Source organism: Cnephaeus nilssonii (genome assembly GCF_951640355.1).
Source record: "Cnephaeus nilssonii genome assembly, chromosome: 22".
NCBI classification, from domain to species: domain Eukaryota; kingdom Metazoa; phylum Chordata; class Mammalia; order Chiroptera; family Vespertilionidae; genus Cnephaeus; species Cnephaeus nilssonii.
In genome coordinates, this window is record NC_137093.1 from 23,578,299 (window position 1) to 23,606,265 (window position 27,967).

Below are 27,967 nucleotides of genomic sequence, written 5' to 3' on the forward strand. Positions count from 1 at the left end.
GGTTTGGATCAATGGATAGAGCGTCCGCCTGCGGACTGAAGGGTCCCAGGTTCGATTCCGGTCAAGGGCACATGCCCAGGTTGCGGGCTCGGTCCCCAGTAGGGGACGTGCAGGAGGCAGCCGATCCATGATTCTCTCTCATCATTGATGTTTCTATTTCTCTCTCCCTCTCCCTTCCTCTCTGAAATCAATAAAATGTATTTTTTTTTAAAAAAAAGAATGCAGGTTCTGATTCGAGTGTGCATCAAGAACAGGACAAATCGCAATCACATACCACTTGGTAGGATGCCTTGAGAAAATTGCAGCTTCGCTCCTGTGATATTCCTGACAAAAATACATAATCTGAACCACATCACGAGTATACATCAGACAAACCCAAATAAAGGGCATTCTACAAAAAAATAACTTGCTTGTAATCTTCAAAAGTGCCAAGGTCGTGTAAATCACAGACCCTGGAACTGTTCCATACTGAGGAACATGGCAATTAAATGCAATACATGATTCTGAACTGGATCTTCCCATTATAAAAAAATGTGTTGGGTGCTGTTCTCAGATTTGTCCACAAGAGGGGGCACTATTGTAACCCATCCCTGCCGGGCAAGAGCCCCTTAGGTCTCAATAGGGTTTTCTTTTCAGACTCGCAGAATTCATTTCTAGGGTGCTGTTCTCAGAATGTCCACAAGACGGCACTATTGCAACCCTTCTCTGCAGGGCCAGAGCCCTTTAGGTCTCCCAACTTAATGCCCTAATACCGTAGGTCGGCAAACTGCGGCTCGCGAGCCACATGTGGCTCTTTGGCCTCTTGAGTGTGGCTCTTCCACAAAATACCACGGCCTGGGCGAGTCTATTTTGAAGAAGTGGCGTTAGAAGAAGTTTAAGTTTTAAAAATTTGGCTCTCAAAAGAAATGTCAATCGTACTGTTGATATTTGGCTCTGTTGACTAATGAGTTTGCCGACCACTGCATACTTTCGTATTTCCAACGAAGACATTCTCCAATGTAACTGCAAAACAACCACCAAAATCAGGAAATTAACACTGACACATCACTGCCATGGACACCTGAGACTCTATTTGAATTTTGCCAGTTGTCCCAATACATTTTTTTCTTTCGTTTTTTTTTGAGAACAGTACACTAGTAAGGAGAGGGTTGCAATAGTGCCGTCTTGTGGACATGCTGAGAACAGCACCCTAGTCATGAATTCTGCAAGTGTTGAGAGACCTAGAGGGCTCTGACCCTGCAGGGAGGTCACAATAGTGCCCTCTTGTGGACATCCTGAGAACAGCACCCAATAAATTTTTTTACAACAGAAGACCCAGTTCAGAATCATGTGTTGCATTTAATCGCCATGTCTCCTTAGTCTCCTCCCGAGTGGAACAGTTCCAGGTCTCTGACTTACACGATCTAATTTCATGATTGAGAGGAAAAAAACTTCTCTCTATGCATTTAGAATTTTTTAAATGGAGTTTCTGGAGTAAACCTTCAAGGATCCCAATCTCCATTTTTCTGCTTCCTAGGTTTGGGACTGGGGTCAGGTTGCTCACCTCTCAGTATCTCAGTTTTCTCACCTGTAAAATGGGGAACATGTCAGCACTGCTCTAAAAGGGCTGTGTCCAGGACACAGAATGGGGGGGGGGGGTAGCTAATTGAGGCTATAAAGCTCTTAGAGTAAAAAGTGCTTTGTACATAGTTGTGGTTCTTCTAATTTAAAAGACCCAATTTCATACCTTCACATGGAAGGCCTCTCGGCCTTAAAGGTGGGCAGTTTTTCAGGATTTCTGGGTTCAAGAAGTTTCGATTCAAGATCCCATACCCACCCTGGCCTCTAGTCACTGCCCAGAGAAACCCTTGCTCTGGGACTCAAGGACACCCAGGCCCGTGTTTAGATTCCCAATGAGGTACTCAGACTTGAGCCTTCCCAGGAGGGGTTGCCAAGCAACAAGGCTCCTCTGCAGGAGCCGGGCAGGGCCTTCCGACGCTCATCTGTCCGTCCCTCCCTTTTCACAGACCAGGTGATGGAGGAGCCGTCCCACAGGAAGTAGCCGGGGCTACACAGAGTCTAAGCACAGAGCCGGTTCTAGGACCCAGGCGGTCAGACTTCCAGGCCAGTGCTGGCTCGGCGAGTCCCTGCATGGGACCCCACACCATTTCTGTCCACTTGTTGGAGCCAGTACTTCTGGAGTGATCCCTGTCTGCTCGGGGTCACAGAGACAAGCCCCTGCATACGTCATCTCTTCAATTCCCCAACCTCCCAGGGGGTTTCTGCGGCCACCCGGGCCCCCACACCCGATCCCCCCTTTAGCAGCCTGTGCCACGCTGTGCTGGTCCCATTCTGCCTTTGAAAGATTTGGGGGGGGGGGGGAATCCTTGCTCAGTTACAACTTGAAATAGGTTGATACCATAGAAACAACTCACAAGTGGCATTTCAAAGCTGATTTATTTAAAGTCTAGCACAAGTGCCTTTTCTAGGACAGTGACATTACACAGTTGCACACGGCTTAGTGTTTTGAATCTTGTCACAAAAATATATATCGGGCCGGAACTGGAAATCCAGATCAGCTGGGTTAGCACATTTGCTTTCTTTAAATGTTTCGTACAGATGGTTTCCACCCTTTCAAGAACTTGTGAACACCATCCTCAGATAGCAACCTGGGACAGGACGTTCTGCAGGCCTGAGGCAGGATCTGAAAGCAAGCACCCTCAAAAGCCCACAGTGAGATGAGGAACCCCGGCCGTCATCATCCATTCATTCATTCATTCATTCACTCACTCACTCATTCATTGGGCCACTCATTAACAAACGTTTATGAGCCCCATGTATCGTCGATTGCAGTTAACAGTTACCTTCAAGCTGAGCAGCTGGAAACTACAGGAAATGTGATCAGTTTCTTTTTTTAAATATTTTATTGATTTTTTACAGAGAGGGAGAGGGATAGAGAGTTAGAAACATCGATGAGAGAGAAACAGATCAGCTGCCTCCTGCACACTCCCCACTGGGGATGTGCCCGCAACCAAGGCACATGCCCCTGACCGGAATCGAACTTGGGACCCCTCAGTCCGAAGGCTGATGCTCCATCCACTGAGCCAAACCGGTTAGGGCTGGTCTCAGTTTCTTTGGGGAGGAATTCCAGTGTGGCCCAGCTGCTTGCTGTGACGTGGGGTCCCCCTTGGGACCGCACTCCTGAGGGGATCCGCTCCCCTGGCTGGCCGGCTGGTGCTGGCTGTGGGCAGGAGGCCCGAGGTCCCTGCCCCGTGAACCTCTGTGTCCGGTGCCAAGTGTCCTCGTGACGGTGACCGGCCTCCCCGAGAGAGAGCTGAGTCGAGATAACAAGGCCAAAGCCGCGCGGCGTTTATGATCTCGCCTTGGGGGTCACACACTGGCGGTTCCCCAATATCCGGCCCCAGGGAGGGCTGTCAGCCAGATGGAGCACATAAAAATACAGGATGCCCAGTTCCACTTGAATTTCAGACAAACGACACACAGGATTTCAGTGTGTGTCCCATGGAATACTTACTGTTTTATCTGAAACCCAAGTTTAGCCACCGTCTTGTATCAATCTGGAACCCTACCTTAGTCGGTGTGGAAGGGACATCGCACCAAAGGGCGTGACTACCCGGGGGTGGGGACCTCTGAGGGCCCCCTCGGGAGCTGGCTCCCACCCCCTCCATCCGCCAGGCACGATGTGGGGGTAAAGGGTGAGCAATGAACCATGATGGTTCCCAGACTCACTCAGTTTAGGTCTAAGACCAACACGAACCCAGACCCCAGGCTGACAGATGCAAAGCCTTGACTGATGAAGGAGCCGCCGGAGCTCGGGACGGTGTGGGTCCCCCTCGGAACGCCGTCCTTGTGTTTTGTAGATGGAGCTCGTACACGTGACTGTGTGTGTGTGTGTGTGTGTGTGTGTCTGTGTGTGTGTGTGTCTGTGTATGTGTGTGTGGGGGGGGGCAGTGTATGGAAGGCTCTGTCACTAAAAGAGGAAAACAAACCCCTGAAAATGCACACGAATCAATAAATGGTGAAAACGGAGTCGGGCCGCGTGGAGCGGCTCCTGGGAGGCTCCCGCCAGCCCCAGACACGTGACCGCCAAGCACCCCATCAGCGGAGGCACGCGGGCGGGCCCAGGCCACAGTCCCAGCCGAAGCCGGAGCCACCCTGCTGGCTCAGCTGCTCCCAGGACTGAGGTTTCACAATCTGTGGTGCGAGGCCACTCCGCTGGGGCTGGTGCGATTTGCAGGAAAAACGGGGGGACAGCGAAGGAGGCGCATGCGTCCCGCCTCCGGGTGATGCGGGCAGGAGCTTCCTGTGCGCACAGTGCCGGCCACGGCCCGTCCCACTGCGGTCCCCGCTCCCGGGGGCCCCACGGCTCTGCCCATCGGCCCGGCTGACCACCGGGAGCGTTAACTTCCCCGTTTCACAGATGGAGAAGGGGGGCCACTGGCCCGACTCCAACATCCCCTTCCTCGCCGCCTCACTCACCATCTTTCCTGCAGAACTAACTGTCCGAGCCCCGCGATCCCCGGCACTTGGGGCCGAGCAGGGAAGGGGTCACCCGCCAGGCGTGGTGAGCTCGCACCCACGCACGCCGGAGGCAGGACGGCCGAGAAGCCCCAGAATATTCCTTCTAAAGGGGAGTCTCTGAACACGGGGCTCGGGCGCTCCAGGCGGACGGCTGTGCTCACAGGTGACAGGACGGGGGCCGGGCTCATCCTGAGACGAGGCAGCACCGAGCACAGCGGGGCCGGGACAGGGCGTCACACTCCGCTAGGGAAGGACACCCCAAAGCTCGGCGGGTCCCTCCGCCCGCCCGGTGCCTTGGCGGGTTTTGATCTGCACCCTTTGGCCGCGGTAAACCATCCACGTGAGACTAATGGGTTTTCTGAGTTCTGTGAGTCCTTCCAGCAAATCACCGAACGGCGGGGCACGTGGGGACCCCAGACACAGGACCCGTCCTGTCCCTCCGTGAGTAAGGCACAGACAAACGTCCCTGGTCACTTTATTCAAACAATATACCTATGTTCTGTGTCAATTTAAGAACTGGGGAGGAATCAGAGAAAGCCTCATATATTAAATTTTTAAATAGATTCTTTGAATTCAAAAATAGGGTCCTCGGGGAGGCACGGGGGTGGCCTGGTCCCAGCCAACAGCACCCCCCCACACACACACCCCCACACAGGAGGGAGGCGGCCAGGCCACTTCGTAGAAAAAGTTCTCATGGGGAAAAATATAAAAACCAAGTTTCCGAAGCGGGACTGTGTCCGCACTCGCCGTCCTCCATCCCGGAGGGTCCGAAGGCAGCGTGCTTCCAGGAACGTTCTCGATGACCCGGGCTTTGCAAACATATGCAAACACACCCCTCGGTAGCAGTCCCGTCTGCCGGTTAATAGCAAGCAATATGCTTGGATCAGAGTCCGATTTCCACTGGAGGCGGCTTCTCCCCTCCGGGCGGCAGCCGCTGGCGGGGACCTGGGGGCAGGAGCAGCCGTGAGCCCAGCTCCTCCCTGTGCCCGGGACCGCAGAACGAGATGGGAGGCTCTCCCCGCATCGCAGCCTGCACCCCGGCCTCACACACCCTTTCCTCACGTGCGAAGAGCCAGCAGCAGTGACTGTTGGGGGCGGGGGGAGGATCAGCATTGAGTCCAGGCCAACCCCGACCAGGAAGGAGCTGGCGCCCTGGTCTGCGGGGCCTGGTTTAAACAGAGAAGCGCGGGGAGCATCCGGCTTTGGCCGGGGCGGGCAGGGTGGGGGGCGGCCAGGATTCTATGATAAACGGGCAGGAGCGAGCAGGGCGGGCAGAGAAAGAGAGAAACAGGGGACCTGTGTTCCCGTGAGGTTCTTTTTTCTGGGATTAAGCAGACTCCGGGGTCTGAGCACGATTTAGGGTGGGGACCCTGAGAGTGATGGGCCAGGGTGTCTCCAGCCTGGCACGTGGGTGTAAAGTGTTTGTTTTTTTAAATGAAAAAATATGCTGATGATTAAAAAATAAGATGAGACTAAAATAGAGTCTGGGCTGGAAGCTGTTTCCGTTTAAGAAACACGGGGAGATACCCAGGCAAGTTCCTCCTGGCGTTTCCCTGACCGGGTCAGAGGCGGGGACGCCGGAGGCTCCCTCCCTGCTGGGTTCTCTACTCCACGCCCAGGGCCATGGCGGGGCCCAGCACCCCCGTCAGCTCTCTGGCAGGTGGGCCGTGACGAAAGCCCATTCTCCAGATGTGGAAAACGGAGGCTGAGAGGAGTCAAACGTGCAGCGAGTCCTTAAATCTTTGACTTAAGTCCAAACCCAAGTTTGGAGCCCGTCCGCTGCCCCTCAGCAAACAGACGGGTAAACACTCACTTTCGATAAAGGCAAACGGGGAGCTGTCTTTGGGGGGCGGGGGGGGGGGGCGGCCCTCTGTGGCTGTCTGCCCTCTGTGGCTGTCTGCCTCGGGCAAGTCAAGTCCTTCTGTGGGGCCTGGTTTCTCTTCCGAAAACTGGGACGAGGCACCTGCCTCCCAGCGCCGCTGAGGGTCAGTGAGTCACGGGAGCCCCCGGCCCAGGCTGCGGGGTTCTCCTTAGACCACACCTGCCTGTGGGGACTGTGAGAACCTTCGCTGCTCTGGGCCAAACCTGATGTGTTAACAGAATCCGGCCTGGCAGGCGGCATTCCACGCCACGATGATCCCAGGATCCCCCATCACTGGTCCTGGGGCCCCTCCCTAAAGCCAGACGATCCCAGGATCCCCCATCACTGGTCCTGGGGCCCCTCCCTAAAGCCAGATGATCCCAGGATCCCCCATCACTGGTCCTGGGGCCCCTCCCTAAAGCCAGATGACCCCAGGATCCCCCATCACTGGTCCTGGGGCCCCTCCCTAAAGCCAGATGATCCCAGGATCCCCCATCACTGGTCCTGGGCCCCCCCCCCCTAAAGCCAGATGACCCCAGGATCCCCCATCACTGGTCCTGGGCCCCCCCCCTAAAGCCAGACAAACCTTCCTCTGGCTGGCTCAGCACGGAGCCCTGTCCAGCCGCCCAGAGCAGGAGACTCAGCCCTGATTCTATAAATAGCTCCCTGGCCGGTCACCATGGAAACCGCCCAGAGGGGTGGGTCAGCCCACCTTGGGGGACACTCCTCCCCAGGGAGGCTCTGGAAGGACCAGCTTTTCAGAAAAGTGGCTCCTGGGCTCGGGAGCGCGGAGTGCCCGAGGTCGGGGCCTACCTGGAATGGAAATCATGAGCTTCCCACGGGGGAGGCGGTGCTGTTCTGGTTCACCTGCGGGAAGACACGGGAAGTCACGCCAGGTGGGTGCCAGGGGCTCGCTGCCCCGCGGTCCACCCCTCAGCATCACGGTCCGGCATGCACCCTCACCCCTCATGTATTTCCTGCACCCCTACGATGTGCTAGGTGCTGGGAAGCGTGAGCCTGACAGACCAGGCCTGTTCTCATGTAGCTCATATTCTAGGGCAGCGATGGCGAACCTATGACACGCGTGTCAGCACTGACACGTGTAGCCATTTCTGATTAGACTCTAACTCCAAGACTCTAGTCGCAAATGTTTCATACTCAGGAGCAGCAAATGTTTCATCCTTGGCATGCACGGCTGTGTGTCATCAGAAATGACTACGTGTGTCAGTGCTGACACGCGTGTCACAGGTTCGCCGTCACTGCTCTAGGGGGAGGGGCTGAAGCACCCACACAGGCAAGATGCTGCCCACGCCCGGCAACGCCCGGCCACACGCGGGCCGCCTGGAGAGACGGCGGCCGGGCTGCTTCGCCCGGTGGGAGGGCCGATACGGGGTGGCCGCGGTGCGATGAAGAGCCAACATCTGGCCTTTGACCTGCGCCTGGCACACAGCTCCCCAAACCCGCGGCGGCTCCAATATGCTAATGAGGTGGCCGGGGGCCGGGGCCCACCGAGCTTCAGGGTGGAGGGCTGCGCCGGAGGACCAAGGCGTGGTTAGACGGGTGGGACTCTCAGCACCACACGCCCGACCTTAGTAATCACTGGCCTGCGACGCAGTCAGTCCTGCCCCCTTCATGACACTGCCCAGAACTCCCAGCTTCCGGGGGAGGGAGTGCACCCCGAGGCCACGGAGCTCTGCCCCCTCCACCCCCTGCTGGGCGCCTCCTCTACGTGGCTGTTCCTAAACTGCATCCTTCATAACCCGAGGAGGGGGCGTCGCGGGAAACCCCCAAATGTGTGGGTGTCCTGGGCACCCCCTTGCGGCGGGCGCCTGGCGGGGCGGTCCGCTGGGACGGGACGGTGCCTCCACCTGCAGGGGTAGCTCCGGGAGTCAGTGCCGGGCTGAACCGAGCGCCAGCTGGTGTCCAGAGAACCAGAGGACTGGCTGCCAGTCGGACTGCACTCCACAGCCACAACCTAGAAGGTGAAGGGAGTCCCCCCATGCGGAGGTCAGAGGTCGGGTGGGAAAGCATCCTGCTGCGGAGCCCTGGAGGGTTTAGGGTTAGAGTTAGGGTTAGGGTTAGGGTTTAGGGTTTGGGGTTTGGGGTTTAGGGGTTAGGGCTAGAGCTAGGGGTTAGGACTAGGGCTAGGGTCAGGGTCAGGGGGTTAGGGCTAGAGGGTTAGGGTCAGGGTTAGGGCCAGGGCCAGGGCCAGGGCTAGGGTTTATAACAGTGATGGCGAACCTATGACACACGTGTCAGCACTGACACGCGTAGCCATTTCTGATGACACGCAGCCGCTGAGGCGGCCGCATGCCGAGGATGAAACATTTATATTATTTAAACTATAAATACCGCAAAATAATGTTTTTTCCTCAAAGTGACACACTACCCGAGTTATGCTCAGTTTTTTGGCGAAGTTTGACACACCAAGCTCAAAAGGTTGCCCATCACTGGTCTAGGATAATGGATAGAGATAGGGGTAGGGCTAAGGTTTAGGGTTCAGGGCTAGTGTTTATGGTTTAGGGTTATGATTTAGGGTTAGGGCATAGGGGTTAGGATCAGGGTAAGAGGGGTAGAGTGAGGGTTATAGGGTGAGGGTTAGAAGGTGAGGGTGAGGATCTGTGAGGTTCAGGTGAGGGTGAGGGAGGGGGTGTGGGTTGGGGCTAGGGTCAGGGTCAGGGTCAGGATCAGGGTTTAGGGTCAGGATCAGGGTTTAGGGTCAGGGTCAGGGTTTGAGGGTGAGGGTTTTAGGGTTAGGGTTAGAATGAGGGTGCGGGTGAGGGTGAGGGTTGGCTTAGGGCGAGGGCAAGGGCAAGGGCAGGGGCTGAGGCTGGGGTTTAGGGTTAGGGTTAGGGTTAGAGGGATAGGGGGTTAGGGTTAGGGGGTGATGGGTTTAGCGTGATGGGTTCAGAGTGATGGGATTAGGTTGATGGTTTTAGGGTGATGGCATTAGGTTGATGGGTTTATGTTGATGGGATTAGGCTTAGGATTGGAGTCTAGGGTTTAGGGCTAGGCTTAGGGCCAGGGCCAGAGCCAGGGCCAGGGCCATGGACAGGGCCAAGGCCAGGGCTAGGGGTTAGGGGTTTAGGGGTTAGGGGCTAGGGTCAGAGTTCAAGGTTAGAGTCAGGGTCAGGGTCAGGATCAGAGTTTAGGGTCAGGTTCAGGGTCAGGGTTTAAGGTTAGAGTGAGGGTTTGAAGGTGAGGATGAGAGTGAGGGTTTTAGGGTTAGGGTTAAAATGAGGGTTTTAGGGTTAGGTTGAGGGTGAGGGTTGGGTTAGGGTGAGGGTGAGGGTTGGCTTAGGGCGAGGGCAAGGGTGGGGCCTGGGGCTAGGGTTTAGGGTATAAGGTATAGGGTTAAGTTTAGGGTGAGGGTTAGAGGGTAAGGGTTATGGGGTGATGGGATTAGGTTGACTGGTTTTTATGTTGACAATATTACGTTGAACAGTTTATGTTGATCAGACTATGTTGACAAGATCACGTCGATCAGTTTATATTGACGAGATTAGGTTGATCAATTTATGTTGATGAGATTATGTTGATCGGTTTATGTTGATGGGATTAGGGTTGGGGTCTGGGGTCTAGGGTTTAGGGCCAGGGCCAGGGGCAGGGGCAGGGCCAGGGCCAGGGGGTAGGGGTTTAGGGGTTTAGGGGTTAGGGGCTAGAGTCAGGGTCAGGGTTTTAAGGGTAGGGTTAGGATGAGGGTTTAAGGGGGAGGGGGAAGGTAAGGGTGAGAGTGAGGGTGAGGGTTGGCTTAGGGTGAGGGCAAGGGCGGGGCCTGGGGCTGGGGATTAGGGTTTAGGGTACAGGGTTTGGGTTTAGGGTTAAGGTTAGGGTTATGGGGTGATGGGATTATGTTTTTGGGTTTATATGGATGGGATTAGGTTGATGGGTTTAGGGTTAGGGTTGGGGTCTAGGGTTTAGGGCTAGGGCTAGGGCCAGGGCCAGGGCCATGGACAGGGCCAAGGCCAGGGCTAGGGGTTAGGGGATAGGGGCTAGGGTCAGGGTCAGAGTTCAAGGTTAGGGTCAGGGTCAGGATCAGGGTTTAGGGTCAGGGTTTAAGGTTAGGGTGAGGGTTTGAAGGTGAGGATGAGGGTGAGGGTTTTAGGGTTAGGGTTAAGATGAGGGTTTTAGGGTTAGGTTGAGGGTGAGGGTTGGCTTAGGGTGAGGGTGAGGGTTGGCTTAGGGCGAGGGCAAGGGCGGGGCCTGGGGCTGGGGTTTAGGGTTTAGGGTATAGGGTTAAGTTTAGGGTGAGGGTTAGAGGGTTAGGGTTATGGGGTGATGGGATTAGGTTGATCGGTTTTTATGTTGACGAGATTACGTGGATCAGTTTATGTTGACGAGATTAGGTTGATCAGTTTATGTGGATCAGCTCATGTTGACGAGATTACGTTACATCGATGAGTTTATGTTGACGAGATTACGTTGATCAGTTTGTTGACAAGATTACGTTGAGCCATTTATGTTGATCAGTTTATGTCGACGAGATTATGTCGATCAGCTTACGTTGACGATATTACATCGGTTTATGTTGATGGGATTAGGGTTGGGGTCTGGGGTCTAGGGTTTAGGGCCAGGGGCAGGGCCAGGGCCAGGGCCAGGGGGTAGGGGTTTAGGGGTTTAGGGGTTAGGGGCTAGAGTCAGGGTCAGGGTTTTAAGAGTAGGGTTAGGATGAGGGTTTAAGGGGGATGGGGAAGGTAAGGGTGAGAGTGAGGGTGAGGGTTGGCTAGGGCGAGGACAAGGGCGCGTCCTGGGGCTGGGGTTTAGGGTACAGGGTTTAGGGTTAGGGTTTAGGGTTAAGGTTAGGGTTATGGGGTGATGGGATTAGGTTGATGGGTTTAGGGTTGGGGTTAGGGTTAGAGGGTTAGGGTTATGGGGTGATGGGATTAGGTTGTTGGGTTTAGGGTGATGGGATTATGTTTTATTCTTTAATGTTGATGGGATTATCTTGAAGGTGGAAAGTGTGTGATTGCAGAACACCCCCCCGCCCCCCCTCCTGCTTCAGTTGGTTCTTGTTACATCACTGTTTTGGTTAAAACAGGTGAGAAATGAGTGCTGACTAATTCTAGCATCATTTTTTAAAATATATATTTGTATTGATTTCAGGAAGGGAGGGAGAGAGAGACAGAAACATCAATGATGAGTAAGAATCATGGATCGGCTGCCTCCTGCACGAATTTAGGGCTGTGTTTCTCTCTCGTCGGTGTTTCTCGCTCCCTCTCCCTTCCCCTCTCTCTAAAATCAGTAAAAACATATTTTTAATGAAAACAAAGGCTGAAGACAGGAAGTTCCCACCAACTCCCTCCAACTGCTTTCCAGTCCAAGACCAGGTGCAGGGAGGGGCTCAGGCAGAGGGCGGTTGAGACCTGGCCCCGCTGGTCACTCAAGAGGGCCTCTGGCCCGACCCTCCCCCGCTCCCCACCCCACCCCACCCCACCCTCCCCCTCCCCACCCCTCCCCACCCCACCCCACCCTATCCCACCCTCATTCCCCCCACCCTCACCCTCACCCCACCCTCACCCTCACCCCCACCCTCACCCCCACCCTCACCCCCACCCCCACCCTCATCCCACCCCACCCTCACCCTACCCCACCCAATATCCTGATGGGGGGAGACTATCGCCCACAGTAGAGAGGCGAGGGTCACGCACACAGCTAGCGGTACAGCCGGGCACACAGAACTCACAATCCCTGTGGGGTTTCTAACCTGGAAATGTCCTTTCAGATTGGCTGGTGTCTTATAGTCCCCTTTCAACACCTACAAAAGGGAAAAGAAATGTCACTTTCATGGATCTGATGACGAAATAAAATTCAGTCCATTACCTCCACATCCATGCACCTTCCCACCCGACCATCCATATACTTACCTATCCCGCCACTCACCTATCCATCCACCCACCCGTCCATCCATTAACTTACCTATCCCGCCACTCACCTATCCATCCACCCACCGTCCCTCCATTAACTTACCTATCCCGCCACTCACCTATCCATCCACCCACCCGTCCATCCATTAACTTACCTATCCCGCCACTCGCCTATCCATCCACCCACCGTCCCTCCATTAACTTACCTATCCCGCCACTCACCTATCCATCCACCCACCCGTCCATCCATTAACTTACCTATCCCGCCACTCGCCTATCCATCCACCCACCCGTCCATCCATTAACTTACCTATCCCGCCACTCGCCTATCCATCCACCCACCCGTCCATCCACGTGGCCAGCATGGGGCGACCTGGGCCATGTCCCTCACCACGTCCCCAGGGATGTGACCAATCCCTGGGAAAGTGCTCCCAGGCTCACGGAAAGACAATTTCACTAACACTGGGGTCCTTTCAACCACTGAGTGCTGTACCCCAGGATCCATGACAGAAACACACACAAGCACATACATGTACACACACACACACATGCACACACACAAGGCTTTCAACAAAGGAACTTAACTTGGCAGTTCCCCTCTAAAGACTAAACAACTATCTGGTCCAGCCGGCGGGGCTCAGTGGCTGAGCATCGACCTATGAACTAGGAGGTGATGGTTCGATTCCCGGTCAGGGCACACGCCTGGGTTGCAGGCTCGATCTCAGTGTGGGGCGTGCAGGAGGCAGCCGATCCATCATTCTCTCCCATCATTGATGTTTCTATCCCTCTCTCTCTCCCTCTCCCTCCCTCTCTCTGAAACCAATAAAGGGGAAGTGAGAGGAGAGAAATAAAGTGAAATTAGTTCACAGATGGGCCTGCGGGTTGGCCGCTACAGAGTGTGAGGCAGTTGGCTTTGAGCTTCCTTGTGGCCCCAGCAAACATGGAAATACAGCAGTCACGTGATCCACCTGGACACAGCTCCGGGATCAGGCGCTTATTGTTATTTTCTCAGACGGCTGGGGCTCGCACCCCCGCCACAGCCCGCGGGCACGCCTCCACGTGTGCGTGAGAGCACGCCTCCACGGATGCACGCCCACTCACCCGGTGTGTGTTGTTGATGACGATGGGGTCAGGGTTGCCGTAGTTGGGAGGGTTCGCGTAGGGGTCGTAGCCGAGCCGAGCCAGCATGGGGGCGATCTGGGCCATGTCCCGCACCACGTCCCCGGGAATGTGCCCCGTCCACCTGGAGAGCGCTTCCAGGTTCACGGGCTTGATGACCTGGTCGGTGGACCGCTCGATCCTGCGGAGAGAGGGCAGGCTGCAGGGTGCGGGCAGACCCGGGCGCCCCGGGGGCTCCCTGCTCAGTCACTCTGGGGCAGTGGGGAGACCGGAGGGACCTGGGCCCATCAACTGTGAGACGGAGGACAGGTCCTGGGCCTGGTCCCGCCCGCTGTGCAGGGGGGCGTGGGGGGGGGTACAGCACGCGAGGGGAGGGAGCAAGGCCCAGGCAGAGAGCACTGCTGGGCCTCACTTCTGCTTCCTTGATGCCTCTGACGTTTTACCAGGACCTTTTGTTCATGCGGCTGAGGCGCACGGTCTGTTCTTGGGAAAGAATTGCCCAACGCTCCCGGGGAGGCCGAGTCCCTGTGGCCGCCATGCCCAGCCCCCCCCAGCGCCCCGTCTTGGCTCTTCAGAGCACATCCTCCCGACCCTTTTTCTGAGCCTTAAATAATAGAGGAGCTAAGAGCTGACTCAGGAGCCAGGCTGTCTGGGTTCAAAGGCCAGCTGCTGCTGCCCTCGGGCCTGTGTCCTCAGCTGTAATGCGAGAGCCGACAGCATGGCCTCCTGGCTGTTCTGAGGGGGAGTTAATGCAGGTGACTGAGTTAATGCGGAGAGAGGGCCGCGCTCCTCCTGCCCTGCTCGGTGCTCTGGGCTCAGGAGGGGAGGAAGGCAGATAGCAGGGCAGAAGGAGGGTCCCGGACATGGGGGGCTCGAGAGCACACAGGCCTGGGCTCCGATCCCGGAGCCACACTCTGCTCCCCTCGGAGACCCAGTTTCCTCATCTGTAAAAAGGAGACGAGCCAAGTGCCTATGCCTTCCAGTTGCTATGGCGATTAAAAGGCTAGTGTTGCTGATGGATGTTTCTCTCTCATCGATGTTTCTAACTCTCCTCCCTCTCCCTTTCTCTCTGTAAAAAATCAATAAAATATATTTTTAAAAATAAATAAATAAAAGGCTAGTGTTTGTTGGGGGCTTACCTCAGTGCTTGCCAAAGAGCAGGCCCTTATTAAATGGCAGTGGTGGGGGGAGGATGAGAACCCAGTAAAAGCGTATCAACACCCACAAGGAGAACAGGAAGAGTAGCTCCTGGCCGGGCAGCGTGGCTCAGGGGTTGAGCATTGACCTATGAACCAGGAGGTCACGGTTCGATTCCCGGTCAGGGCACATGCTGAGGTTGTGGGCTCGATCCCTAGTGGGGGGCGTGCAGGAGGCAGCCGATCCATGATTCTCACTCATCATTGATGTTTCTATCTATCTCTCCCTCTCAGAAATCAATAAAAATATATTTAAAAAAATAACAGAGTAGCCCCTAACATGTTTACCCTATTTGACGCTCACAGGTATCTACCTATAAGGTAGACAGGTTACAGTCCCAGGTGACAGATGAGGAAATGGAAGCACAGAGAGGCTGAGTCACTTGTCCAAGGTCACACAGCTAGAAAGTGGTGGAGCTGGGACTCAAACCCAGACAGACAGCCTGGTTCCAGAATCGGCATTCGTGACCTTTACCCACGGCAGCCTGGCTGTCAGGCATGTTGGAAGGTCGCTGATTCTGCCAGAAAAGAGGAGAGATGGCCCCTTGTTTGGATAAAGCAGCTGCGCCTCAAGGAGGCACGGTGACTTTCCAAGGCCACGCAGCTCGGGGAGGCGGAGCCCATCTTTCCTCCAGCGCCTCCGACCCCAGGCCCAGGACCTGGGCGGGCTGCCAGGGGCCACTCACTTGGACAGGGAGACGCCGCCAGGCTTGCCGATGAGGTCCTCGTGGTGCAGGACGGAGTCGCTCCAGGCGATGCCCAGGAAGTCCAGGATGAGCTGGAGGGAGCGCCGGGGGTGCAGCACCAGCTGCTCGTAGTACACGGGCAGGCACTTGTCCCGGCCCACCTCCAGGCACTGCGCGTACATCACCTCGATGGCCTTGTTCCACTTGGTGAGGCAGTCGCGGTAGCTGCTGAGGTCGAAGCCCGCGATGGTGACCTTGCGCGTGATCATGGAGTGCACGGAGGCGCGGCCGTCCCGCACCATCAGCAGGAACTTGGAGTTGGGGAAGAGGCGCGACAGGTAGACGGAGGACTTGAGCGTGAAGGGGTCCTTGTTGCAGAGCACGCGGGCCGGCTCGCCGTGCTTGGCGATCACCTCCAGGATGAAGGCCTGCATCGCCGCGTCCAGCACCTCGTCCGTCACGCCCGCCTCGTCCAGCCGCTGCTTCTCGCGGCCCGACTTGGACCAGGCCTGGCGCATGGCCAGCACGCGGGGGATAATGCGGGTCTCCTCGCCGCAGCGCACCTCGGGGTGGGCGTCCAGCATGGCGCGCATCAGCGTGGTGCCGCTGCGGGGCACGCCGCCCACGAAGATGAGCGGCATGGCCTTGCCGTAGCGGTACTCCACGTGGTCCGTGCCCACCACCACCAGGTCCTCCTGCTCCGGCCGCATGGCGGGCCAGCGGCTCCGCGGGCCCTTCAGCGCCGCCCGGCACTCCAGCACCTGCTGCCCCAGCTGGAAGGCCAGGAGCAGGGCCAGGGCGAGGCCGGCCGCCAGCAGCGCCCTCCGCACCGACAGGCGCATGCTGGGCCCGGGGCGCGGGGCCTGCGTCAGCGACGGGTCAGCCAGAGGCCCGCCGGGCTCACATCTGGGGAGAGAGGGACAGCGTGGTCAGCGCGGCCTGCGGGCCTTGGCCATGCGGACCCCATGGCAGCCACCGGGACGGTGCCGGCATCGCCCAGAGCACAGTCCCGGGGCTGGGCTTCATCTTCCCCAGAAGGCCCTCCAACCACCCAGGGGTGGGGCTGGCATCACCCCCAGGGGCAGTGCAACCTGATGGCCTGGGGCCCTCAACTCCCAGCTTCTCCCCACCTCCTCCCTGCGGGACCTCGCCCAGTTCCTTAACCATTCCACGCCCGGTTTCCTCATCTGGTCAGTGGAAGGAGTAATGATTATTTTTAAAGTGACAGTCAGGATGTGGAGAGCCATCGTGCTAGAACGTCAGTCCAGCAGCACACCCTCTCTGCCTGTTGTGTTCACGGCTCTCCCCGCTCCCAGCAGGGCCTGGCACCTAGCAGGTGCTCACTGAACATCTGTGGGATGTGCCTTGGCTGAATGAGCAGGGCCTGGCGCAGCCTGAGTGCTGGGAAATGACCACTGTGGAGGAAGGAGGAAACTGAGGCACGGAGAGGTTGCTCACAGGCGCCCTCTGAGAAGCAGCCAAGCTGGGGTCCAAGATCCGGACCCGGGCAGCCAGCTCCGGCACCGGCTCCGAATGGCCGCACCGCCTCTGCGAGAAGCTTTTCAGGAAGAGCAGGTGCAGATGCCCCGGGCTGGGCTGCTTCCCGGACCCCCGCCCGTTCGGTCTCCGTTCACTAAATGTCAGGAAACACGGAAAGGTGCCAGGTTCCACGCTCAGGGCTGGGGACCGAGAGCAGATGAGACGGCGAGGCCTCTGGCCTCAAGGAGCTCATGAGACGGCGAAGGGATGCAATGGTACACAAGCCGTGGCCAGACCGCCATGACGGCTTGCAAACAAATGAGCCGGACACCGTGAGAGGGATCAAGCAGGGGATGGAGGCGGTCAGGCAGGGCGGGCCTCTCGGAGGAGGTGACATCCAAGCCAAGACCTGGATGAGCAGCAGCTGGCCATGTGACGATGGGCGGGAAGGGCGGTCCAGGAGGAGGACACCCAGAGTGCAAAGACCCCCCCACCCCAAGAGGGAGAGGTGTGGGGTGTTCAAGAGCCTGAAAGGAGGCTGCTGGGCTGAGGGGAAGGAGGGGGAAATGGGGGGCTGCTGCCAGGCAGGTCCTTGGGGGACAAGGGGAGGAAACGGACATCCTCAGAGGGCAGCCCTTGGGAAGAGGGCCCGCAGGAGAGGAAGGCGGGGGTCGGTCTGAAGGCTCGGGCTGGTGTCCTGGAGCTGTGGGAACGGGGAGGGCATGACTTAGGACGTGAATCCTGACCCTGGCCCTGTGCTCCTCACCCCTCCCGGGCACTGCTAATCAAGACGCTCGCGTTTCTGCGAGAACTCCTTAGACAGGGGGTTGTTGGAAAGCAGGGCCTCCCAGCCCGGCCCCCCCTTCTCCCGTCACCTCACGTGACAGATCTGCCCTCCTCCCCGGTTTACCCTCAGGGCCCTTCCATTATGCAGCCGACGCCCACACAAAAGACGCAGACTCAGATGCTGGACACTCAGCCGGCCTCTGCCCACACCAGCCCTCTCCGCCTCGCCCTGCTGTGTTCCTGAGAAGCAAAGTCAGGGCTTGAGGTCTCTGGGCATTCAGGAAGTCAGGCGGACTTGAGTTCAAATCTCAGCTCTGCCACTTCCCGGGTGGCTGTGTGAGCTTGGGCAACAGGCTCTACTTCTCTGAGCTTCGTCTGTAAAATGGGTCTAAGAGTGTCAATATCAAAGATTAGTCATGAACACTGAACGACCCTCAAAGACTTAAGCATGTGCCTGGCACACGGGAAGCAATGAGCAGTTTCTATCCTAACAACTGGTTATCCGTTTATTCTAACATTTAACGAGCAACTACTATGTGCCAGGAACTGGGTTATGGAGCTCAGAGACACAGCCTCAGTCCCAGGTCCTCACACATCGCAGACCCGCACCTGGGAGGGGGGATGGGTTTCACTGAGCAGGAGGAGGCAGCCCTCGGCGGAGTTCTGAGCAGCGGGCAGGTCAAGTCTGGGCAGCCAGGCCGGGAAGGGGGAAGAGTGTTCCTGGCAAAGGGAACAGCCAGTGCAAAGTCACAGGCAGGAAGAGCCCGCATGCCTGGGAGCTGCCGGCAGCCAGGGGAGCGGTGCAGGGCGTGGAGGGAAGGGGAAGGGGATGGGGAGACGGCATTCCCCTTTGAACATCAGGTCCAGCCAAAACCACCGCGGGACCCGGCCTGCCGCTGGACCAACCCAGCCGTAGGGCCCGCTCGGCCTGGGGCCTCCGTCAGCGAGAGGAAAAGGCACTCCCGGGCCAGGTCGAAGCTGATGAAAGGCCGAGGCATTTCCTGGCCACGCGGCTTCGGGAGAGTCACTTCCTCCATCTCAGCCGCAGTTTCCTCCGCTGCAAAGGGCTGGGTCCCCAACCTCGAAGGTGCTGGGCGGTTCTAGAAGCGACTGACAAAGCAAAGCTGAGCTCCTCCCGGGACCACTGGGCTCTGAGCTGCAGAAAGTAGCTGGGGCACCCCTCTCCAGAAACGTGCTGCTGACAATGCGGGGTACAGGGGAGCCCAGAATTCAGGAGCTGGCTACCTTCAGGGGGTGGAGGGGAGGCTGGGCAGGACATAAAGCCACTCAGAAGTCCGCCCAAGGCCCTCAGCCTCCTCAGGTGCTCACGGCCACGCTCCATGCTCGCTGACACCTGACACCCAGACTAGAAGGCTGCTGATGATGAAGACTTCAGTGTCAATACCCCTGGGGAGCTGTGAGTCCCGTGTTAGCTGCATCAGCATAACCACCTTCCTTCCTGACACTCAGTAATGGGGAGTGAGAGAACGGAGCGCTCAGGGAACAGATGGCAAATGCGGGGGGCGGGGGGGGGGGGTGAGGAGAGAGGGAGAAAAGGGGATAATCTGGGGAGTTCTCTCCAGAAAGGCAAGGTGAGTGTGCAAGGCCCTGTGCGCGTGCATGTGTGTGCACAGCAGTCCGCCTCTCCGGGGGGACACGGCCAAGACCCCCAGCAGATACCGAAACCGCAGATACACCGTTTCTCCTGTAATCCCAACCTGTGATGAAGTTTGAGCGACGTGTGCGCTTTGGGGCCATTAAGTAAAATAGGGGTCCCCTGAACACAAGCACCGTGACAGTGACAACCAAATGGTAACCAAATGGCTACTGACGGCGGGGGGCGGGGGGGGGTGCCCAGCGTGGAGATGCTGGACAAATGCATGATTCACACCCGCTACTCAGGACGACCCACAGTTAAAAACTGATCCATTGTTTCTTTCTGGAACTTTCCATCTCATATATTCGGACCGCAGTTGACTGCACGTAAATGAAATCATGGAAGGTAAAACCTGGGGTTGGGGGGGACTCCTGTCCTTTCCAGCTCGTTTGGGGTTAGAAGTGATCTGGATGCTAAAGGCCAGGGGGTGGGGGGAACCCTGGAAGAGGGACAGAGAGAAGAGAAATGTTAGCCACTCACCCGCTTTGCTGAACACCGATCGCTCACCTGCAACGGCACTCAAACAAGCCGGCGTTTTGTGCTTACTGAGCGGGCATGGCGCTACAGCTTTTCCCACGTCACCTACCAGGATCCCCTCCAGCCTCTGGGGTGGGGATGCCTCCCCCAGGCTCAGCGAGCAGGCGCTAAGCTGACCCCTGACCTTGGCCAGGCCCCGGCAAGAGGCCACCTCTGCTACCTGAGCAAACAGCCCAACGCAGGCAGCTCAGACGGGAGCAGAGGACAGCAAAGACCGGGAGGGGGGCTTGGGGAGCAAAAGCGGGGTGACTTGGCAGCCAGCCCCCCACAAAGCACAGGCAGCTTCCTGGGCACCCAGAGCCCCTCCAGGAGGGGCCAGTGGGCGCAGCCCAGGAACCGGGCCTGTCCCCACCCCACCAGACTCCATCAGGGGAGGGGGTCCCCGCGTCCTGGCAGGGAGGAGGGTGGGTGAGAGCTACAGCTCGGGGTTCAAATCCTGCTTCTGCCACTTGCCAGTCGGTGACCGGAGAAGGGACTTCATTCTGAACTCCCGCTGCCTCCTCCAAAAATAAGAGATAATGACAGCCTTCCTGCGGAGCTATTATGAGGCAGGAACGGCGTGGGGGCCGGGAGCACACAGCAGCGCCAGCCTGGGACAATGGGACGCGGGCTTTGGGGCCTGGCCACCGCCCGGGGGCTTTGCGAGCCCCCAAGAATGGAGGCTGGGGTGGGGGTGCCTGTGCCCAGGACTGCCCCAAGGGGAGCTGGGACTCGGGGGACCAGGAGCTGCACCCACTCCCTGGGCACTCCCGTCCCTGGACTGCAGCCTAGGGCACGCTCGCCACGGCCGTCCGCCCGCTGACCCCTGGGGTGATGCTGCATTAGGGCCGCCCGCCCGCTGACCCCTGGGGTGATGCTGCATTAGGGCCGCCCGCCCGCTGACCCCTGGGGTGATGCTGCATTAGGGCCGCCCGCCCGCTGACCCCTGGGGTGATGCTGCATTAGGGCCGCCCACCCGCTGACCCCTGGGGTGATGCTGCATTAGGGCCGCAGCCCGCTGACCCCTGGGGTGATGCTGCATTAGGGCCGCAGCCCGCTGACCCCTGGGGTGATGCTGCATTAGGGCCGCAGCCCGCTGACCCCTGGGGTGATGCTGCATTAGGGCCGCAGCCCGCTGACCCCTGGGGTGATGCTGCATTAGGGCCGCAGCCCGCTGACCCCTGGGGTGATGCTGCATTAGGGCCGCCCGCCCGCTGACCCCTGGGGTGATGCTGCATTAGGGCCGCCCGCCCGCTGACCCCTGGGGTGATGCTGCATTAGGGCCGCAGCCCGCTGACCCCTGGGGTGATGCTGCATTAGGGCCGCCCGCCCGCTGACCCCTGGGGTGATGCTGCATCAGGGCCGGTGCCGTGGAGAGGGGGACGGCGGGTTCCCCGAGGGCACCGACAGTGACTGCGGGGAAGCACTCTGGGGGCGCTGCAGTGCAGGGGAGACCGTCTGGGCCCCGGATGCCGCGGCTGGGCCGGACCTTGCCTGGACCTCCAGGGGTGAACTGGCTCGCTTCTCAGGCAGAGAGGTGGGAGCTGGGAGTCTGCGCTGAGGCGCTGCTGCCCGGGGAGCCCTGGGTCTCTGCCAACCCATTTTACTGACAGGGCAACTGAGGCCCACCAGGGCAACCACTTCAGAATCCCAGCTAAGTCTGAGCGTCACCTTCCCTCCTCCGGTCCCATTCCAGGCGGAGGGGGCGGTGAAGAAAGAAGCTCTGCAGCTGGATGACTCCCTGCCCACACAGACCGTCACTGCTCTGAGCCTTGGTTTTCCCCTTCTGTAAAATGGGCTGTTGGGAGGTTTCGATAAGAACAGCGAGTCCTCAGACATCGCAGCCGTTCTTTCATTTGTGCCAGGATGGAAATAAACTGGGGGAGGCTGTTCCCCATTTCTGTCCTTTCTCCCTATGCCCATTCCTCGCTTCTATGCAGTTTTTTTGAAATACCAGCCTAATGAGCACAGCTAAGCCCAGATGGTGAAGGGTTCCCAGGTGTAACCACAGCAACCAGCCCCCAGCCTCCACGCTACAGAACACACAGGCCCGGCCCTGCGGGCTCGGTGGCCTGGCCGATAATGGGAGGCCTGCCTCTTGGAACAAATACAAACAATTAGGGAGAAGGTGCTTGAGGCATTCCAGGGCGGAGGGGAGGGGGCGGAGGGAGGCGGATGGCTCGGCCCAGCTGCTCTCGGGAGCCCTTGAAATGCCTGGAGCCGGGGAGGAGGCCGGAGGCGGGCAGGCAGCGTGCAGCTGAAGGGCCCTCTCAGGGCTGAGGGACAGGCTGAGCCTCAGCCGCCAGGGCCACGTGTCCGAAGTGGAGCACCACCCACGCGTGGGCATTTGAGTTTAAAGTCAAAGGAGAGAACGTTTCAAGTTCAGCTCCTGCGTGCCAGCCACAGGGTGGCCAGGCGCAGGTCTAGAATGGGCGCGGTGAGGTGGGGGGGGGGGGGGGGGGCAAAGCTGGACCTCCCACCCCTGGCCTGTTGCTGTATGGCCTAGGCCAGTGGTCGGCAAACTCATTCATCCACAGAGCCCAATATCAACAGGACAACGATTGAAATTTCTTTTGAGAGCCAGATATTTTAAACTTAAACTCTATAGGCAGGTATATTGTTATTCACTTAATGAGGGTCCTCCTACGCTGGCCTTTGCTAAAAACTCAAGGGGCCAAAGAGCCACATGTGGCTCGCGAGCCGCGGTTTGCCGACCACTGGTCTAGGAGCTAAAACGGGCTTTTGTATTTCAGGGAAAGAAGAGACGAGAAGGGGAGCGGAGAAAGGGGGAGAGGAGGAAGAAAGAGAAGCGGCAACAAAAACGCCACGTGATGCACAAAACCTGAAGGACTTCTCTCTGGACATTTCAGGAAAGGTCCCTGGGCCCCGGGTAGGACATCCCATCCCTCGCACTGATTTCTGTGGGACAGCGCCGACTTGGAAGGCAAAGGCGAGGCCTGGGGAGGGGGGTCAACGAGCCCCCTTTTTCTTATAGGAGAAACGTAAGCATTCATTATGCTCCACTGCATATTCAACACCGGGCCGAGGGCTGTCCATGCTCTCCCTCGTTTTACCCTCACGACAGCCCTGGTGGGCGGGGGAGGGCAAAGGTCAGGTGCGTGCCAGCTGAGGAAGACTGCGAAAGAGCGAATGACTAACCCACAAAACCAAGCGGCACATGGAAACCACAGGCGGCCAAACAAAAAGACAAAAAGAGGAAACGGACGCAAAATGCCACAGGGGTCGGCGAGGATGTTTTGCTCCTCAGCACAAACCGGCATGGCGTTGTCATACTGTCTTTCTACACAATAATAACATGACTAGTATTTAAAAAAGTATAGTAGGGACTCAAATCCCAGTAGGGACTCCACGGGCTACTGACTTACCCACTCTGAGCCTCAGTTTCCTCATCTGTAAAATGGGGATGACGACAATGCGCATATGGCACCAGGGCCCTGGGAATGTGGCTGCTGCGAAGGAGGAACTAGCCTCCGAGAAGCGCTGGGAGATGTAAGTAAGTCAGCGCCTGCCACAGCGAGTGCTATTTACATGCTGGCTTTCGTTTTCTAATTTCATCCTCGGTGGAAACTTTTGTGTCTTATCGTCACAAGAGAGGGAGAGGGGTGAGAGAGAAACATCCATCAGCTGCCTACTGCTTGTGCCCCAGCTGGGAAGGAACCAGCGACCTCTTGGTGCCGGGGACGCCGCCCCACCAGCTGAGCGCCCAGCCAGAGCTGTGGAAAGTTTGCAGATGGGGATTTTCATTCCCATCTGCGAGGCGAGGGGACCGAAGCTCTGAGAACTGAGTGGTTAGAAGCCTCACAGCTACAAGAGGAGAAGCCCGTTCCCATACCTGGCTCTGCCCCCAGCGGATCTCCGTGGCACCTGTCATGGGGCTCATCACGTGGGTGCGGCAGGAGGGGGGGAGGGGGCTTTGCTTGCTTTTCCCACTGACCCTAGAAAGGGGGGGAGCGCTGTTCAATCTTCACGATCCTTTTAGACCCACATTCATTCATTCCACACGTGTTTACTGAGCGACTGCTATGTGCCAGGACACGACGAGCAGCCGACAAGGCCCCTGCCTCCTGGAGCTGACCTCTAGTGGGAGCAAAACCGCAGCACGCGAGCCAGGAAGACGCCTGTGACAGGTGACAGATGTTCGGAAGGAAATGCCCGGGAGGGGGGGGGGTCATGCCACAGGAGGTGACATTTACACTGATACCCACTGATTTGGGCTGAAACGCATCTGAACGTCTAACTCAGCATAATTTCTCCGAGCTCAGCGGACAGAGGTTTGTTTCCAAGATGGGGGGGAGGGCTGGAACACACGCACCAGCGAAGGGGCGGGTCCCTCACGGACAGAGTGGCCTGGGAGGGGGGCCCGGTGCATGTCCTGCCAGCCCTCCCCTCGGGCACCAGCTCCCACACATTCCATCGCCATGGTGACCATCCGCCCCACGGAGCCCCGCTGACCCCGGCTGACCTCACCATCCCAAGCCCCAACCTGCGGGTGCAGAGCTGGGGAGACCAGGGATCTCTCTGGCAGGGCCCCTGGGGGTGAGACCCCTGACCACGGGAGGGAAGCCAGCTAAGAAAAGCCTGCCGGACTCCACAGGCGAGAGGAAGAAAAAGGGTGATTCCGAGGCCTGGACGCGCCTGGGCTTAAAAGCGCGAGGAGGGACTCCAGAGGGATGCGGAGAGACAGGCGGCAGCTGCCTTCAGAGCAAGCTCGCACTTAGCACTGCTGGACTGAGGGGCCGCGCTAAGGATTTCCATCGTTGAGTTTTGTGCCCACAGCCACCCCCAGTCACCCCATTGCACCCTCCCTCCGTATTAGCCCTCCATTTCCTGGGGCTCAGAGAGGTGGGGTCACCGGCCCAAGGCCACACAGCTGGGAAGCAGGGAGCCAGTAGGAAAATCTGTCTTTCTCGCCCTCTCTCCACACTGCCCATACTCCTAGGTCCAGGACCTCTTTCCTCACTTGCTCTGCATTTTTTACCTAAAAGGATTTAAAGCAGGACCAAAATCCTGCTCCCCCACCCAGAGCCTGGGTATCCTGAGCCACTCTGGGCGGCTCTCCGAGCCTCAGTGCTCTGTCTGAGAAATGGGACTAACACCTGGAGGAAAGAAGTGGGAGGAACTCCCGTCAGGCCTGGCACAGAGCCAACAGGCAAACACTGTCAGCCCTGAACATTCTGATCCCTGGGGGGCGGGGGGAGCGGTCGCGACCTGTGTACAGAGAGCCGAGGGCTCTGACCCAGGACAGGGACTCTGGTCTGTACGCAGCCTGAGAGCAGCCCGAGGCAGCCCTCACAGGAGTGCCCGCGGCTGCGTTCCAGGAAAGACTCCTTACAAAACCAGGCTGCGGGCAGCGCTCGGACACGCCCACGAAATTAAATGCACAGGGTTTCTGTGAGACTGCGTGTATTATGGTTCTGAGTCCTAGATCAGAAGGGCAAGGAGGACTCGTGGCCTGCCTTTGGTGGGTGAGAAAAATGTACAACTCGGGAAAACAAATCATTGATTCACACACACACACACACACACGCACGCACACGCACGCACACACGCGCACACGCACGCACACACACGCACGCACACACGCGCAGGCACACGGAGTCGTCTGCCATCGAGGAAAGAGGCTTGTGTGCACCTGGCACTTTATTTATGTTCGGCCCCTACCACCACCTGGGTAGGCACTGTTATCAGTCATGTGACAGAGGGGGAAACCAGCTCAGAGCCGGGAAGTGTGAGCCCGAGGCCACACAGCCGGGAACTGACTGCGCCTGAACTGGAACCCAGGTCTCTGATGCCAGAACCCAAGCTCTTAACCAGCCCCCGAGCCCCTCCCCTGCCCACTGCGCAGATGGGGGAGCTGAGGGCATGCAGCTGCTCCGGGCTGTGACCGGCTCCCACTCCGGCCCCATCTCCCAGCCTCGCCCCCAGCACCTGGCTCAGCCCTGGCTCTCGGCTTCCTGCTCCGGAACACATGGGACCCCTCCTGCCGGGTTAACAATGCAAACAGGAAGGGCCAGAGTGACCTTTGGGCCAGGGCTTCCTGCGCCTGCCACACACACACACACAGACACCCACCCACAGACACCCCCCACACACAGACACACACACACATGCACACCCACCCACAGACACACACACACACACAGACACACACACAGACACCCACCCACAGACACCCACCCACCCACACACCCACACACACACACGCACACACACACGCACACACACACAGACACACCCCTCCCGGCCTCCATTCTTATGCCCAGAAGCTGCCAGAAATGGGGGAAGCTCACTGGGGGAGGAGTCCGCACACCTGGCTTGGAGTCCCGGTTCAGTGACGCCCCGGGGGGAGAGGGGAGAGGGGAGGGGAAGGGGTTAACCGCACTTCTCTGGGCCCCGCTTTCCCACCTGTGACATGGGGATGCTCACAGCAGTGGTGCGGTTCCATCAGTGAACGGACACACAGCACTCAGACCTGAGCTTCACTGTAACTGTCATTTCTTCCCCTCAAGGTTTTCTCCAACTTACAAGTGCATCAGAGTCTCCTGAAATGACCGAAAGACCCAGCCCCAAGTATTCTGACTGACTGAGACGTTATGGAATGGGGCCCAGGGATCTGCATCGCCAAGTACGGTCACCCCCTCCCGCCCGCCCCCCTACCCCCCCATCCCCGCCCTATGCAATACTGCGTAGGGCCCCGAGTTCAGCATTCAGGGGCTCCTGGCCAGGCCGAGGGAATGCAGTGCTCGCAGACTATGGGGTAAGAGCTGGACGGGCCCGGTGCAATCTGGCCTCGGCACTGGCCAGCTGCTGTGATCTTGTGCTGACCACTTCTCTCTGGGCCGCTCTCGCCTCCTCTGCAGAATAGGGGTGCAAACAGCACCCACCTGGCTGGCTCCTGAGGCTGGCACAGGGCATGCGCTCAGTGACGTTAGCCACGATTGGGTACTCTTATCTCTGAGGAGTGTCGCCAACAGTCACGGGAGAGGCAGACGATCCACAGAGGGGTGGATGCCCGGATGGAGGACACGCAGGGGGCTGTGGGCAGGCTAGGGTGGCCCAGTGCCACCCCCAATGGACAGACAGACAGACACCACGCCAGAACTGCGCCCAGCAACTGCCGACCTCCCCAAACTCCCATGAGAGAGAGAGCTCCGCTCTGACCAGGCCACAAATAAGAGACGCAAACGGGGAGGTGGCTGCCCACGGGGTGCCGGGTGGCATCAGACACACGTCTCACCAGCTCTTGGACTCTGTGCCGTGGGCCCCTCGGTGAAACCTATGGGTCCCTCCCCAGAATGTTCTAGAGGGTCCCAGACGATTATAAGGACACCAATTAGAGCAAAATCTGGCTAAGAACACGGGTAAAAAATGCTGTGATAAAGGAACCCATATGGCCCTTTATTAGAGCAATAAATTAGAGGATGAGGACTGCAATTCGCATGGATCTGTAGCAACTGAAATGCGATATCAAGATACATGTGGTTTCTCCTGGAGAGAAGGCCCCGCTGCGGCGATCTGGCACCTACACCGCCACCGGGAGGAGGTTTTAATTGAATCAATAAAGATGTCACTTTCCCCATCCCAATTCCGGGGTGGCAGGGGGGAGGGGGGGCGGGGCAGGGATCCACAGACCCAAGGAGCTGCACTCAGGAGGGGCCTGGGCTCCCGTTCCCGCCCATTCCTGCCTATGTCCTCTCTCCACCACCAAGCACAAGGCAGCAGGGGTTGTACAAGGGAGAGCTTGACGGCGTATTCCGGAGTGTGAGTTAAGTGTTTGATGTTATTTAAAAGCAGGAGACAACAGAACTGTTATGAAAGAAGCCAGGTGCCCACCCATGCTGGCATCACGCCAGCACGTGACCTTGGATATTAAGTCAGAAGTGAGTGGGAGGGCACCAGGGACCGCAGTGGGGCGACTCTGGCCCCAGACGCTGCACACACGGCCTCGCGGGGGGGGGGGGGGGCGGGGGGAGGAGCAGAGCAGGGCTCAGCATCACAGTCACCAGTGGTGGGCGAGAGAAGGCTCAGGGAGGCGGACAGGACCCCGTGTGCGGCCAGCCGGCCTGGGTGCGCGCCTGCCTCTGCCCCAGACCCCTAACAGTGTCCTCTCTTTCTCTGGGCCTCAGTTGCCTCATCCATCAAATGGGGCCAGTAATTCTTACCAGCAAGGCTGCTGGGAGGGCTGAGGTGGAGGCTTTACCGAGATGCATTGCAGGGATTTGAGAAATACTGGTATGTGCCAGTTAGAAGTCAGCAATGGG

General features: G+C 58.1%; 1 protein-coding gene across 6 annotated transcripts in view; it reads right to left on the minus strand.

The window, feature by feature from the left end:
- Positions 1 to 4,980: 4,980 nt before the first annotated feature.
- Positions 4,981 to 27,967, minus strand: part of TPST2 (tyrosylprotein sulfotransferase 2) — a 40,588-nt gene continuing 17,601 nt past the window's right edge. For 3 of the 6 annotated variants that reach the window (XM_079763217.1, XM_079763220.1, XM_079763218.1), the window contains exons 2-6: positions 15,248 to 16,153; positions 13,348 to 13,546; positions 12,087 to 12,137; positions 7,196 to 7,249; positions 4,981 to 5,466 (exon numbers count right to left, since the gene is read on the minus strand). In XM_079763217.1, coding sequence (XP_079619343.1) covers positions 7,208 to 7,249; positions 12,087 to 12,137; positions 13,348 to 13,546; positions 15,248 to 16,089 — 1,134 coding nt within the window. In that variant the 5' untranslated portion in view covers positions 16,090 to 16,153 and the 3' untranslated portion in view covers positions 4,981 to 5,466; positions 7,196 to 7,207. Of the gene's footprint in view, positions 5,607 to 7,195; positions 7,250 to 12,086; positions 12,138 to 13,347; positions 13,547 to 15,247; positions 16,154 to 23,071; positions 23,217 to 27,967 lie in introns of those variants that run through there. The other 3 variants (XM_079763219.1, XM_079763216.1, XM_079763215.1) reach the window with 3 other exon arrangements.